The sequence below is a fragment of the Homalodisca vitripennis genome, chromosome 5 (assembly GCF_021130785.1).
Source record: "Homalodisca vitripennis isolate AUS2020 chromosome 5, UT_GWSS_2.1, whole genome shotgun sequence".
NCBI classification, from domain to species: Eukaryota; Metazoa; Arthropoda; class Insecta; order Hemiptera; family Cicadellidae; genus Homalodisca; species Homalodisca vitripennis.
The window spans coordinates 173,226,725-173,244,169 of NC_060211.1; the positions used below are offsets into that span (position 1 = coordinate 173,226,725).

At 33.9% G+C, this 17,445-nt stretch overlaps 1 protein-coding gene across 4 annotated transcripts in view; it reads right to left on the minus strand.

Annotated features, from left to right (window-relative positions):
- LOC124363186 (eukaryotic translation initiation factor 5B) overlaps window positions 1-9,760 on the minus strand; it is a 120,587-nt gene extending 110,827 nt beyond the window's left edge. For all 4 annotated transcript variants that reach the window (XM_046818338.1, XM_046818336.1, XM_046818337.1 and 1 more), the window contains exons 1-2: window positions 9,574-9,760; window positions 3,359-3,430 (exon numbers count right to left, since the gene is read on the minus strand). In XM_046818338.1, the coding sequence (XP_046674294.1) occupies window positions 3,359-3,430; window positions 9,574-9,620 (119 nt within the window). In that variant the 5' untranslated portion in view covers window positions 9,621-9,760. The remainder of the gene's footprint in view (window positions 1-3,358; window positions 3,431-9,573) is intronic.
- Window positions 9,761-17,445: the final 7,685 nt, after the last annotated feature.

The following is a 17,445-nucleotide window of genomic DNA, read 5'->3' on the forward strand; positions in this document are numbered from 1 at the left end:
TAAGTCACCCGTGAACTGTAACGTACTGATGCTTTATTATAAGTCACCGGTGACTCACATTGCCAATATGATAAAGCTTGCCAATTTAACCATGTAGTGGACATTTTAAATTGTAGCGGCAACCGTGACACAAAAGTCTACTGATTGCTACTGACATATTTATGGCTTCCTTAGACTCACATCAGGCAACGATGTTTACTCAAATTGGTTAAGATTAAATATTATCTTTACAACATTCATCACAGAATTTATTTACATGATGCACTTTAGGCAGCCAGGATTTGTGAACTCGTACTCTAGATTCCTCTCACATGCTTCTCAAATTATACCTCAGTCAATTTCCAGTATAACAATTAAAATATAATCTAAGGATTTTAAATATAATCCTATAACAGACTGAAGTTGCTGGTTAAATTATAATAATATTTAGAATCATTCTAAAAAGATATCTGCGAAAGGTAGAACACAACATTTTATCAATGTCTTTGTAATAAAAAAATTAGTTTTGGAGATTTAACAACAATTGTCAACAGTCCCAAGGGGTACAACACTATCCTCCAACTAAGAGACGGTATTTTGGTGAATTTTGTAGTGAAGATTTTGAAATAAAGAATTCTTTTATTTACTACAGTTGACCTTTACTACAACAACCCTCAAACAGCACGACTATCTCGATAACACTTGCATTTTTCTAATCCCCTTGAAATTGCCATAACAATTTTTGTTTAAAGTATCTTTAAAGTATTACCTTTATTTGTTTTTAGCACAGAGTTTTTTCTCCCACATTCAGGTCAAAACTCTAACCCCTACAGGAGTCTTTTCGCGAAGTCAAATATAGTATACTGTATGAGTTTAACCTCAGTAGTATGTATTTTCAAATATTAAAACCTTTACAGTATGAGTCCACCTTTTCCAGCACACATTTACTAAGGTCACTGACACATGTTTTGAAGGGCAATGTAACTTCTGAACAATTAAAAATAATATGTTGCACATTAAAATGAGTTTCAATTACTAAAATTGTTACAATATTAAACGTACTATGACACTACTGTATTGTAAATGTACATTTTTCATAGAAAACTTGTTAGCGAGGGATCATCCAAAGTACTTGCTATAAAAAGATTGCAGATAAATCAATGTGACCTCAATAGCACGATTTTAAGATTACACACTACAAATTACTTGATAGCTCGAACCACCTGATGAAGAGGATAGATTCCAGTCCTTGAAACACTGTGTTACAGTATTCCTTTTGTAACATATAATGATGGCATTTGTCTGAAATCCTGTTATCCTTTCAAGCCTTCCATTGTCAATAACAAACTTTAAACAAAGAGTATACAATGTATTATTGAACAGTTTTAGATGTGATTGTGATTCACTGAAGACACTCAGTTGTCACCAGGATATAATAGAAGACAGGCTACTGACTTACAAAATGTGTCCAAAAAGTATCTGACCTTGACGTCTGGCATGAATTGACGTTACTCGGCGGCAACGGCAATCTGGTCCCCTTCAAAGTACTCCCCTCCACAAGCTACTACCTTATTCCAACGCTCCTCCCACTTCTGGAAACACTGCTTAAATTCATTTTGCGGAATGGCTAACAGGTCCTTCGTCACATTTTGTTTTATTTGTTCAACATCGTCAAATCTTTTTCCTTTCAAAGGAATTTTTAATTTCGGAAATAGCCAGAAGTCACAAGGAGCAATGTCAGTGCTGTAGGGAGGCTGTCATAGTTGGTTGATGTCGTGTTTGACCAAAAAACTGAATAAGATTTGAGGAATGAACTGGTGCGTTGTCGTGGTGCAGGATCCAGTCACGGCTTGTCCATAGTTCAGGTCGTTTCCTTCGCACTGCATCTCGTAGCAGCCTTAGGACCTCAAGATAATACTCCTTATTCACTGTCTGGCCTCTTGGAGCATATTTGTGATGAACAACGCTGTCCTGGTAAAAAAAAAACTGTCAGCATTGTCTTAACATTGCTTCGACTTTGTCTTGCTTTTTTCGGACGTTGCTCTTCGCGAGTTTTCCACTGTGAAGATTGAGCATTTGTTTCAGGGTTGTAGCCATAAACCCATGACTCATCACCAGTAATAACTTTTTTAAATAGCCCTGGGTCACTTTTTATGAAATCCAGATTGTCCTGTGCGATTTCACGTCGACAGTTATTTTGCTCTTCTGTCAGCAGCCGAGGAACAAATTTTTTCCGAAACACGGTTGATTTTTAAATCTTCATGTAAAATGTTACAAACTGACGAGTTTGGTATTCCTAAATCTTCTTCCAGCTCTCGGACAGTCAATCAACGGTTTTCATTAATTGCTGCACAAACACTTTTACAATTTCAGCGTTTCTGGCCGTTGAAGGCCTGCCAGATCGGTCATCACTCTTGACTGATATGCGGCCATTTTTAAACCGCCTAAACCACTCTTTTATTTGTGTATCGCCCATACACACGTCACCATAAACTTTCCGTATCATAGTAATCGTCTCTGATGCTGAATGGCCAAGATTTTGGCAAAATTTAATGCGCTGCACTGCTCATCACGTTCAGTCATATTGAAATGCGACGCACACACACACAGCAGTACTGTACGGAAGAGCGCTGTGACTCACTGAGTGACCGGATCGTATTCAATGCCTAATATGGGAAGGAGTAGGCTCGCCCCTCCCCTCCAATAACCGGTTCGTGCCGGTCGGTTAAGCCGCGGCCGCCTATTGGTTGGCGGTCGGATGCTTTTTGGACAGACCTCGTATGTAGCCTGAGTGTTTATAAGAAATAACAGATTCCCTTATTAAGGACTCGACAGTGATTCACTGAAGACACTAAGTTGTCGCCAGGATATAATAGAAGATAGGCTACTGACTTATGCAGCCTAAGTGTTTATAAGACATAACAGATTCCCCTATTACGGACTTGACAAGGCCTTCTTAAAATCATGTCATTGTGTGTCAGTCTGTCCGATAACTCTTAATAGACAGATCCAAGAGACTTGAAACTTGTGCAATAAAAAGTTCTAATATTTTTATATGGGTCTTAGTGGTAACTCACTATTCTTGATGATAATAAGAAAATCACAGAAGATCTTATAACATTTTATCATGTGACATAGTAACATACTTGTTGAAGTTACTTTACTGCATTGATTAGTTAGACTTTTGTTACATTCTGTTTTATCCATCGATACTCCAATGTATTGGTTTTTAAAAGTTGTTGTTCTTGGGGGCATTCAAAGAATACTTCTCAACTCTCTTGAATTTAAGACCATGAATACTGTACATTGGGTTTCTTCAGAGTTTAATTTATAAACAGTGTTAATAAAATAGGAACAATTCATCAGCTAAAAAACTTACTTTGTTTTCCCTTTCGTTTCCTTTGTTTTGTTGGCACTGACATCTTCAGGAACTTCAATATCATCTCCATCACTGAAAAATACAAATAATTAATAAACTCAATCATAATTATTACTACTTTATTTTTGAGGGAATTTAATAATGAAATGAAATGAACTAAAATGAAAAATGTCTTTATTAGATGCGAAGTTAGGACTATAAAGTCCTCTCTACCACTTAACCTCAATAAATGCTGTCTATAATATTTTATTGAAATGATTTCACCATGTTTTCTCCAAATGTTGTAACTCTTCAATTTCATATATCTCATCTAAATTTTGTGATCCATTCTTTGGCCAATAATTCTCTGAAATAACTTAACTTGCCAATATTGAACACCTTCTGGAAGAAGATAAATATAGTAGAGACAATGTGTACACTATATCACACTTCAGGTATAAGATTAATAGCTTGTTAAGGACTGAACGTCTTCATTTTCCTAGTTAATTATACATTTATTAGCTTGTAACAAAGTTATAGGAACATGAAATAGATGTGGAGGTCAACCAAACGAGTGCTTGTAACACTAAAATACCAACAGACGCAGAAAACATGTTGACCTATAATCGCAGAAACTTCAACAACTGAAATCTTAGAAATATCAAACAGCTTCTGTTTAAGACAACTGGAAAATGCACCCACAGTGAGCTGTTATAGTTTCTGCCTTAAGTACATGTCCGAATAAAAGATCTTGGACAGGTCACAATACCCAAAGAGAAGTAGCAGACGACGAAGAAGCCATGGCCTTGAAAAGAAATTTCCATGGCTAAAATACAACAATAGTGTATGACAAGAACAAAAGAAATGTTTTTTACAAACTTTTTAAACATACTTTTTGGGGCTACTCCCAGACAGCAAATACTCTTTACTTTGCAAAAGGAGCAATTAGACTGATCTGTAATATGTTTGCCTAATCATGACTATTGTAAACCTCGTTGCTAGGTTAAGAATTTTTTAAATAATATATGGTTTATAAATGTAATTTTATATGTTAAGACAATTTATCTTGTCTTAGAACCCAAAGTGATGTTCATAACTATTCCACTAGTAATATAAATAATATTCTCGTATCTAAACATAAACCCTTACCAGCCCCTGAGCAAGTTTAAAGTACCAAGGTATCAAGTTTTAGGGTAGAGTACGATAAGTGGAACCGGTTATTTATATTGGTATTGACAAACGATATTACGTACTTAATTATAACTATCAATATAACCAACCGATACTGCTTTTGAATTACAAAAACTTGTATAAATACTTTGGTACTTATGCACTATACGGACCCCACCAATTTTTTTACAAAACGGGTAGAGTAAGGTTATGTTATGCTAAATTACTATCATAACCTGACCTAAACTAGGTCAGGAGACTAGGTAGTGGACATGCAGAGCAGGCGCGTGAGCCACTGTCCTGTCACTGTCTGACAGACGCCTGACAAGCCGCCGGCACGCAGCAACAGTAGTTATTCCATAGCCGTTGCTATGCTGATTTGGGAGCTGCCGTCTACAGAAGAAGCCGTGGGTTTTTTCTAATCGCGAGGTCTGCTGCCCGTGATGAAATTATGCGAAGGAGGACATGCTATAAAGTTGTATTTCGGCGAACAATACTCTTTTTGGAAATGCAATGTCAGACTGTGCGAGAAGAAAGTGGGGTTTCATGTCAGTATGTGGTTTGGACACAGTAGGTTACCTTTTGTAACAACAGTGCGTTTTACATCTTGTTGGAGCGAGGAACTAAGTGGCTGACAGTTGGGAATGTCTATTCACACAATAGTGGACTGGAACAATTACATGGGAGATGTATGTGTTGAACCTGTTGTAATCTGCGGGGAAACTAATACTAGATTTTTTGTTAAGGTACTGAACCATTGTGCAGCTACATTTATGGCTGCCTGGAAAGGACACAAAACCGGTGAGCTGGATTTGAACATTTTTTGGTCAACCACAGTTACAACTTCGTAGATCCCGAAACTGGGGTCAACACGCAGCGTGTAGAAAGAATGTGGGGTGGTGCGAAGTGGCGCAATAAGGCCCAAAGGGAACTGCTCCGCATCATATGATACCTACTTGGCGGAATACATGTGGCGGTCGACAGTAGTGTGGCGGTGGAGACCGGAGGCGATAGGTTTGACGCGTTGCTAGCGGACATCGTGGCCTTCTGGGAAGACGACAATACACAGTAACCATTTTTTCTCTCTGTTAATTGTTGTAAATATATTCATATTAATGCTACACATGTTTTTTCCTCCTAACTGTGCCCAATTTGTAAAAATATTGGGGGGGTCCGTAAAGAGCATAAGTACCAATAATTTTATTAAAAGTATTATTTTAGTATAAAATAGCTCGTTGAGGATCGTGAAATGAAGTTTAAAAAGTGGCATATCAGCTAACCTGCTTGCAGATCATCTATGTATTTGTACAGAAGAGAAGTACGATTTTCTACAGAGGATGCTTTCAATAACTTCTTGAAAGTGGTTAATTATTGCTACCGAGGAGAAAACATAAATAGTAGTTCTAGAATATTTCATATTTTCTGTTAATCATGTTTGCTATAGTATTATCACTAATTGTTCTTTAATATTAACAACTTTTCCTATTTTCAGTTCTAATTGCATGTTTGATCGTTATTCCTTTATTATTTATGAGATTATCACTATATATATATATATATATATATATATATATATATATATTAATTATTTTAATTTCAAATATGATTGTTAGTACGAACGTAGATAAGTTGATATGATTGATAGACTCATATATTCGATATATGAATATTAGGTATTGATGATTATACTAATCAATATAAAAACCGGGTCCGCTTATAGTAATCTACCCAAGTTTTATAATGCTCCACCCATATATTACGGAATTGAATTGCCAAAGTTTCTTAATGCCTAATGGTTTAGGCAAGGTCATATATTAACAAAATTAATTAAGAGTTACTTGCTTGAAGCTAAATCTTTATTAATGCTTACACCATATGAAAAGTGTTAAATAGTGAGTTAAAGAGTTGGTAGCCAAAGATTACAATAATACAATAGTTCCAAGATAACTTTATTAATATTGCCAGAAAAGTGCTTGCTTTTTATTGGAATTAGACAAAGGCTCTAGGGTAGGGTAAGATAAGCGGACCTGTTCTTTTATATCGAAGAATGTAATCATCGATACCTATTAATCGCATCTCAAATCCTAGACTATCAATTGATATAAAAGTATTTATAGTCCTCAATCATATGTTTTAAATTAAAATATGAATTTAATATTTAATGATCAAACACATCATTATCATCTAAATTAGGAAAACTTAAGGTATTTATTTACATTAGCGTGACCATGGAAAATGGACTTTTTTTCATGGGTTGGGCATTTATAGCCAAGTATTATTATCACAGGTGCATATGAACTGGGGGGAAAGTATATTATTGTATTATATTGATGCCTTTCGGACATTATTGCATTAAGGAGCAGGGGCATCACGTGATCTGGGATTTGACTTTTGCAAGCTCGAGTTAATTTTTTTTCTAAAAGAGCAAGCAGTGCGCAGTGGGCAGGCATCGTTGACAGGATTAACGTATTAGTCAGCATCATTTCAGTAACTTATCACTTACCTTAATGTTCAGGTGGGTACAGTTTTCCCACTACTGAACTAGGAGGTTAAGAATAGATGCGGAGGAACAACAGTAGTTCAAAATGGCGTCCCTTCTTTATTTTAGGAGGCACGGAGTAATACCAAACTGTCAAATATGGATAGTGTTGCCAGAGGTACGATAATTTCATTGATTTTATGTGCCGGTAGATACACGATGGGTAGTTATTATCGTACCATGAAAGATTTTTGACAAATTTATACAAGTAACAAACCAAAGTTAATTATAACATAATTTACTATACGAACATAACATACTTTTTCATTAAATGTGTTTGGTACGATTATTTTATATGAAAGTATGATAATTTCTCGTTGCTGGTATGATAATCGGTTTTTAAAATCTGGCTATACCGAGTCTGAGTAGACGCGGAGTTATAGGAAACTGTCAAAAACGGAGTTTTCAGAGGATTTAAAAAAATCGTAGCTCCTTTGATTTTTGTTGCAGACAAATTTTTTCTCAATATTGTTTTCAGGAAAAAAATGAACATACCTTTCCATGGTCACGTTAATGTAGATTGATACCAAACTGAAGACGACCATATTTGCTCCTCTCACAGTTACAATTGTTTCTTTCCCACAATTTCACATATTGGGGTTTTCGGTACGAGTCCTACATGTTGATGCCACGAAAAACATGTCTTAACATGTCTATATCATTCAAAGCAATCTCGTGTAGTTTTAAAAAATTGACTGCCATTTTTAATAATCAAATGTTACTTATGTGAAATTGAAATATTACCCAACGTGTAGCCTATTATTTGAAATTGTTTACAACTGTTGATATTGATTATTTAAGTTACTTGTTCAAAATAATGGTAAATATTAAGATCAGCGACTACCGCTCCGATCGCCGTAAGGTTTTTCGTACTAACACAGGTTAACGTAATTTCACCGAAAAAAAAAAAAAATAGTCCCGATTATCGCTAACATATAAAAACCAGTTTTACGGCAGTATAATGTTGGCAATACAAAACACATAAATAACAAGATTTTCGACTATCAAACTAAAAACAATGGCCGACCATGGACGTTTTGATGAATTGACAGTAGCCACGTGACAAACAGGAAGGTTTCCGATTGGCCGGACGGGTCACGTGACCTAGGACGGCTTCGATTGACCGCCAGACGTACACAAACAAACCCACATGGACAAGGAATAATTAGTGAAGATATTGACATGGCTTGCGATGGTTCTTGTCACACACGCTAAAAAGACCCTAGCTTGCCTATTCAAAATTCAGATCACGCAATGCTTGCCCGCTGCGCAGCGCTTCGCACTGCTTGCTCTTTTAGAAAAAAAATTAACTCGAGCTTGCTAAGTCCAAGCCCAGATCACGCATGACTGCTTAGACACACAACACTCAGACAGAACTAACGCAGGTTTCATTACAGGCAAAAGATAAGCGGCGCGCGTTTATTACTGATAAGATGACGAGTTTATACTAGAATTAGTACATGGACTACTACCCTACGAACTAATAACACCAAAAAAAACAAATAAATGCATTGTCAGTCAGGTTTTTCAAATTTTATTTATTCCAAAATTTTTTTGGGGGGGGAGTAAACGGCTACGGCGATAATCGGGACTATTTTTTTCGGTGAAATTACGTTAACCTGTGTTAGAATGCAAAAATTACGGCGATCGAAGCGGTAGTCGCTGAGCTTAAGATTTACCAAAATAATTAATCAGTATCAATTGATTATATCGATGGTTATGATTAAGTAATATTGTTTGCCAATTGTTGTATGGTAGCGCTTACATGATCTGACCTTCAATTTATGTACTATCATGAGGTATTATGTGTTTCTTTATTTTTGGTGAGGTGGCACTATAAATACCAATTATAAATTCTATGGAGCCACCCCATACTTTTGGTTACTTTGATAATTAAAAATATTAATTAAGTTAGGTTAGTTTGACGCAACTATTAATCCAGCAGTGCTGCTTAAAGGCGAAGAAGAATGTATTAAGGTATGCTAGTCATTCATTGCACTTTCCATTTATAAATGATATGAAGTGGGTCTTGTAAACTAGTTCTGAAGCTCTAAACTCTAGTGTTATTGCCCGAAAAAAGTGCAAACTGATAATTTAAATACTGGTAATGCTTTTTGGTGAATAGACTACTAGTTTCAGTCCATATTCAGTTTTGTTATTTTAACTTAGTGTAGTGATGTATTATGATTGGCACTCCTGATGGTAGCCGTTAGTTTTAAGCTAAGCTGTGAATAAGTTCTGCATTACTATTGCATCATTCCTACTTAACCATAAAAATAAATGTTTTGTTAAACATGCCTATCTCAGTTTTAAAGTGAACAATACTGCAATTTCTAATCATGAAAATAATAGAGATTTTAAGACATAACCTAGTCTAATTTCCTATGAAATTTTAGTAATGATTAATCAACCTTATGAGTTAAATAGATACCTAAAGTAACCATTGAAACCCGGTGAATATTAAAATAGTACAATTTTTAGGTTAGAATATGACCCCAATGAGACAGATTGAAGTAAATAAACTTACACTTCTTCCTCATGGTCTAACTTCTTTCCCTTCTTCGCTTTACCCATGATGAAATAAAGGTATTCAAGCAAATACTATTACAATAAACACTAGAAACCATTAACAATTTTAATTAATCACAGATCTCAGAAACTCAACGTGAACTTTGTAGACGAATACGAATGATCAAAATTCTGATTGATGGATAATGGGTGGATAATCTTACCTTCACTGCCTCTATGCTGTGTTGCAGTGCATAGAGAAGAGATTCGTGTTTGTATTTTTTTTAAGGTCCAGCTCGTCCCGTATTCATATTATTTGAAGTATTTAGCATTTCGTTTATTCAATGATAAACAGTAGAGAAATATATATTGAATTGACTATGATTAATAATTGTTTCATGATCTAGATATATATATATATATATATATATATATATATATATATATATATATATATATATATATATATAAACACACACACACACACACACACACTGTAATGCATACAAATGTTCCGTTCTTCCTAACTCGTTAACGTGAGAAAATTCAATGCAATGTACCTCCCATCTCAGATGGGTGTCAAATTTTTAACCTAAATTGTTTACCAGAAACAAATCAGATCTATCACAAATCAATCAAAATTCAAAAAGGCTTGGAAGGAATATTTAATAGCAAACACATTTTATTCCGTGGTCGAGTTCCTGCAACACAGCAACCAACGTTATAAACAATGTGGGGAGCTGAAAGGTGTGCGACTCAGTTGATGTGAAAGATTTTAAAATATATGTATAATGTATACGTGTAATTGTGAAATTCATTAAATACATTTTATATTTTTGTACTTTTATCTTTTAGTTTGAGACTTAATTATTTTTATTGAAATATTTTACTCGCATAAATGACTAAGGATATTGTCAGAAAAATATGATTAGTTACGCATGTCATGCAATTTTGTATAATTGTTAAGTTAATGACAATACAGAATTATTGCATTGAATGCAAATGGTAGCAAGAGGGCTATCAAGCCAAATACATCATAGATGTGGAAGCTAAAAAAATTCATCTACTAGTTTCTTTCGGAAGTATTGAAATAACCCTCAGTTGCACTATACTACTGTATATTAATTATTTATATACAGCAATGAGATATTCAAGCCGGGAGAAGGATAATAAGCATTTAAATATAGTACTGTTAAAGAGCAATTAAAAAATTAATTATTAGGTTGCTCTCAAAATTAAAATTTTAATTGCAGTAGGCTAGTAAAATAAAAATCACAATGGTCAAGTATCATAACAATTTTAACAATCCAGACCGAATTCTTTAACCTCATACCATTAAATAGCAATCCATTACCTGTTATCGTTGGCTTTACAAGATCACACACACACACACACACACACACACACACACACACACACACACACACACACACACACACACACACACACACACACACACACACACACACACACACACACACACAAGGATTGCGTGACAGATATTTTGTACGAAACGAGGACATTTTCTTTAAATTTTAATCAGTTTCTTTTATATTTTAATAACGATCTAATTTTTACAAATTAAATATAAATGTTGAGTATTTTTGTTCTTTCCAAAGTTTAAAATTACGTGTTCAATACATTTAATATGTTAATCACAAAGTTACTGTTTCTACCCTTTGCCGCATGATGGAGAACGTTTCAATCGAAAATATATTACCATTAGAGATGATATCTACTGTTACTCTTGATTATAAGGCTGATAAATCATGAAAACTATTATTACTATATTATCCATAATGCACACAGCCCGAATATAAGGTTAGGCTTCATGAGATAAAAACTATGCACAGCCGTCCTTTAGCTTTTCTCGCTCTCTATTGCCAATTCGTAGAAACACTTCAAACATTAAATCTATGTCCAGCGCTCATTCATTGATTTCATACAACCCAAAACTGTAGTTAGTTATTGTATTAAATATACAAATTTCCTACTTATCATTGATTTTACAACACTTTAAGATCGCATTTAATATAGCTAATGTTTAATAAATAACCATACATAAACACACTGTTCTAGAATGCATTTATAGTTGTGTAAATAACACTATTCTCGAAAGCAGAAACGTATGAGTTTTATGATAAGACTGACGATTGACAGCACAGTTGTCATATTTAAACTACCTATGGTCTGTCGAGGAGTATAAAAAGACTCCCTACTTTGGGGCCTGTTGAGCACAGGTTCCAAGGTTTTGTTCCACCTTGTGGGACAGTTGACGACGGCCATCAATTCGCTCAGGCGACAAGCGAACTCCCGAGGCTGCCAGTACATCTGGGCAGCAATTCGCTCGGGAAATGTGTGCTCACCCTCGGGTGCCCATTGCCCTTGAATGGGCGCTCGAGGGACATTACCAAATCATTATAATATATATCATAATAAAGAAAGTAATTGAATTGCTTGGTGTTTTTTTTTATTACGACTTGTTCAAGAAAAATCACTACACATAGAAATAGTCCTGGTCACACAAGAGGGCATAAAATAAATTGCTTTTATATTATTGGAATTTATTCCATTATTAAATAATAAAGATTAGTATGCACGGCAAATTAATATTTGATACAATTTTAAAAGTTGTAACACATAAGGCATTAAAATGTTTTTACATATAAGAACATAGATTGAAAGATATTTTTATTTCTTGATTATAAAGAAAGACATTTAGAAAATCATGTGTTTTTATATAACATAATGTACATCTTACTGGAGAAGAAACTTGACTAGAACTGCGTCTCCAGGTACAGAGAGAGATGTGGTTATGCTAGACATAATGGGATGGTGCTGTATAATAAGTGGTTGCTCCTTACCTACTTTATTCTAATAGGTGTTAACTGCATTTTAAATAATCAAAGCAATTCATTTACAAGTCAAGGGCGGTCAGGGATCCTAGAAACGAATGGGGGCTCTTATTTTTCGTGTGAATGGTACCTTTCCCTTACTTAGAGGAAGGTATCGAACAACTCCCAGATAAAGGAGGTCTGTGTCCCTAAACAAAGGTGTAGAATGCCAGCTGTATTCATGCCTCTATAAACGTCCCTATTTGCTTGGGACAAGAAAAAGTCAACTCCTAGAGCTACATCCTTTTTGTTCCAACTCTTTCCTGTGGCAAACACATTATACTTGGTACTGAGCTTGTTTGTTGGTGGATTTACACCGTTGTTGCACCAGTTGATAGAGGATATTTTTTGAACATACCGACATGGAAATACAAATTTTGTACAATAAGTTTATAAGTAGAGCGTTTTAATTGGCCTGCAATATCAAGGGAGCGCTACGCCATCTTTGGTAGTTTGGACAAGAGTGATGAATTTCCCCAGGATGACCTGATAGGTCATTTTCGGCGGTTTGTGGAACTGCAGAAACCGTAAACTGGTAGGCCTCATGGTGTGCTTCCGCGATGTGCAAAAGGCCCTTGGACTTAAGTGCATGACAATAGGCCGCCCTATAGAAGAAGAAGAAGTAGACAATTGTCAATTAATACTGATTAGCAAGTACCAATTACCAGATGTGCTCTAGATTAAGTAATTGCTGAACTGTTGTAACCTCCAGGTGAGGAGTCCCTCCAAAGTTCACAACATTCAATACATTGTTGGAGGACCAGCGGTTCTGATATTGTCAATGTAGCCCTAGTATTCCATTTAAGAATGTGAATGATGAGAAACAATAATTTCTGAGTAAATGTCCTTCATTCATTGTAGCTATTATCTGTAACTTGATAGTATCAAGAACTCAAATTTTAACACTCTTATACAACCTCTATGGTTGTACCCTTGAAGAAATAGCCAGACTGTCCCTGGTTAGAGGAGTGGACTGTATCATAGAGGAGATATATCTTCTTTTTCTGTAATTGTACGGTTGTGCCACGAAGATATAACCAGACCCTCTCTGGTAGAATGATTAAACTGTACTACATACCTTTCTCTGTAACTGTACGGTTGTGCTACGAAGATATAACCCGACCCTCTCTGGTAGAATGATTAGACTGTACTACAGACCTGTCTCTGTAACTGCACGGTTGTGCCACGAAGATATAACCAGACCTTCTCTGGTAGAATGATTAGACTGTAGTACAGACCTTTCTCTGTAATTGTACGGTAAGACCTGCAACTACTCATTGTAATTAAAAATGTACCTCTTTGAGATACTAGTAAATATGATGAATACTCAGTGATTACAGTCACAAACTCCATAAAAGATTTCAAGATGGACAATAAACATTCTTGTTTTAGAAAGGCCATGTAAACTATAGTCTACATTTTCTATAATTATGTATTTCATAACATTTGGTGTAGCCTAATTGTTAGCTTTTAGCCCTCCTATTTTATTGTAATTTTTCATTTAAAAGATAATTGTGTTTTATAATAATTACTTGATAATTATTATACTTGATTTTAAGATAATTACTTGTTATGTTTTGATTTAAAGAGAACTTTGTACTGACGTAAATATAAATAAGTCATTGAAATTTATACCCCTTTAACCCGTGTTGTTGATGGCCAAATCACGTGTTTATAGGAAAAATATTATGAAGCAAAAAATCCTATTTTCCAACTTAGAACTGAGTTTGAAGAAGTTCAACCTCTGTGGCGTTTTCCGATCTATTACACAGATTTTCCTAAAAATGTAATCATGAATGTAATAAATAGATATGGGAAAGATAGTAAAACTGAAACCAAACATCTCAGGGCATAAGCATAGGCAGTTTTATGATGGTGTGAGGTCTGCCATACTTCCAACATTTTATACAATTATTTTTTAATTACACATGAGAGTGATATACAAACAGTATTTAGGGAAGTGTATGACTACTAATATTCAGTGTGCGTGTGAAATAAAAGAATTAGTGCTGAACAAAACAAAAATTAGTTTGTTGAAGTTCGCATGTGCTTTTTATGTTTTCAAAACTGTAACATATATAACCTTCCTCTATGATTGTACATTCAAATATCACAACCTAAATCGAAACAGCAATCGTATACCCCTCATTTGCTGTTAAATTCAGTGGGTAAACTAGTATCAGGTGTACAGTACTGATAACAATGGTACAGGTTCAGGCAAGTTTTGACCTGCAACGCTTCTAACCTAATCTCAAGTCCTATGCCTTTGGCCTTGCGCTATTGGGGCCGCAAAGTATCATCATAGTAAGGACCAGAGGCAAGTCTAGAACTATTTCAAATGGAGCTCAATTGAAATATACTTCACGCTAGAGTGCTATTGTTTATTCGGGGAGTACTGGTATTTCAAAATTGATAAATGTATAAAAGAGTAATTATTGCTATATTTCCACAGATTTTTAAAGTTAATTTTGAGACTTCAAAACCACCATTATTTTCCAAAATTAATTTACTTATAATTTGATTGCTTAGGAAAACCATAATACACTGTTGGAGATTTCCTATAATTTTGAGCTACCTCTTTCTGAGTGATTGGTTTACGGAGGAAGGCTATTTGAAATTTCTGAAATGCATTACAAAGGGCTCTGAAGTTCTTTTCTACTTATGAGGAAACGCAAATGCACATGTGAGCGCTGAGATAAGTGCATAAAATCAGCTCATGTAAAAAAAATTTAAAGTAGAAGTTTTGTAAAGCAGCACACATTTTGAAAGAGACTTTAGTTTTTAATAAAATTTTAATTGGTTGCCAACATTAGAAGAACTACAAACAACACACAGTTCCTGAATCTTGTAGGAAAACATTGCATTATAAGGCAAGATCACGGTCACTGCTAGCAAAAATAGAATATATACTGAGAGGCAGGATGAATAGTTAATGGATAGTGGTTTTAAACAGAATTAAGGAATAAACAGGAATATTAAACCTTTACTAATTAAGTATCACATCATCATTAAAAGCTGCCTAAAAACGGTTTTAACCACATTTTTAGGCTGAAATTTGATTTGTAAATAGATGTGCTGCTACAGATAAAAAATGTTCTAGGTAGAACCCCCATGCCAACCCCCTTTCACTAGGGAGTATTCCTTGTCATCATGGTATGGGCATATTTACCATGTTGTGACAGATCGGCATTAAGCAATACAAATTTCAAACATGTGAATGTTCGCAACAAATTGGCGGATCTAGTTCAATTTTCTCGTGTAGTATAGCCTCATCGTTAACGGTGACATTAAACCATGTGTCAGTGTTAAAATAAATTAATAGGGAAAAAAATTAAATAACTAGTATTGGAGTAAATTCAAATAATCGAATTATAACAATTACAAAATAAATTCGTGTTTTACAAACGGAGATTGAATTTTTAATTTGAAACTTATTGACGTGAGTCCGAGATTGAATGTGGAAAAAAGGGTTAATGGTGCAGGCAAAAACGAACGCATTACATACTTTCGGTTTATTATATATCACTAATGATTGACATGGTAACAAAAAAACTTCACATTTTATAGAAAAATAATACAACTATCAAAACCCACAATTACAGAACATTCTTAAAATTAAGGTACAATACACAGCAAGACATACAAAATATTATTTTAGATAATTTGTTTAAGAGTAAACACAAAATAATGTGCGTACTTACTTAAAATAATTACTTGTTATGTTACATAAAAATACACTTAATAAACATGGCCAAGATCTTCACTATTTAAATATTATAAAATTTCAAAAATGTCATTTAAGCTAATTAAACCAACACAATCAATTCTTTAATATTTATTGTAATCTTTTTTGGTTTTTCGTTATATAACAGATAAGGAATTAAACATGTTTTATTGTGTGTAACTTGGACGTTTATTAGTGTAAATAAATTCTGGATTATATATAATTTATATAAACATTATATGACAATGTATACTATATGTTTATATACATATACTTGTCCTGGCGGAGCAAGTACTTTTTGCGATTCAATGCTTATTGAAGTTATATATATACCTGGTGTATATATATAAATTTTGTATTTTTTGAAATTTTATAACTATTGTTTTTTAATACTTCCAATAAATTAATTCCGAGTAAATTCTCTCACTTTTGTTTAACCCATGGCAAATAGACACTTTTATCCAACTTAATAGTACCTTATCTTAGCTATATCTACAATAAATATAATATTACTATTTACAAAATACTTTAAATTATACGTTTTTGAAAGTGAAGGAACAGTACGACAGTGATAATGAACATCATATTATGTAAAACAAGATTTATAAATAAATGTACAGCTGGTGATGATCATTTTTTGTTATTAAGAATTTATAAAGGCATCTGTAATGAAATAAGGAAATTAACTTATTAAAAACTGTAAAATATTCAACAACATTGGAAAAATTACAGAAATTGATAATTGTAAAGTTATTGTGTGTGTTAGAAAAATAAATAGGCCTAAAACTTGATCTATTTATTACATATTTTTACAGTTGGCAATACTAGTGCTTTGTCACATAAATTAAAAAACCTTGCATAAATAAGCAAAATAAAAATATTTATATACATAAATAATGTTTGCATCTTTAAGTTCATACCTAATAAGAAATATAAATGTTTAATTTAAACTTACATTTTTAACCTTATTATTTATGTTGAATATATTGCCTAATAAGTAGCTATAGGCAAACAGTTTGTAGTAGTCAAAATAGATTCATAACAATATTCTATTTTTTTTAACAACAACCATTTAGTGTTTCTTCACTGTTTCAAAGAAAATCTAGCTACCAGCGACATTCTAGGTTACAATATAGCTTATATTTAAAAAAATATTATTATTAATGTGAAGATTTCCTCTAAACCTATATAATTTATGATACTTGTATGGGTAATATTTTATAAATCACAATAATTCGATGGATGCAGAATAATTTAACTTGTGATTTTAGGC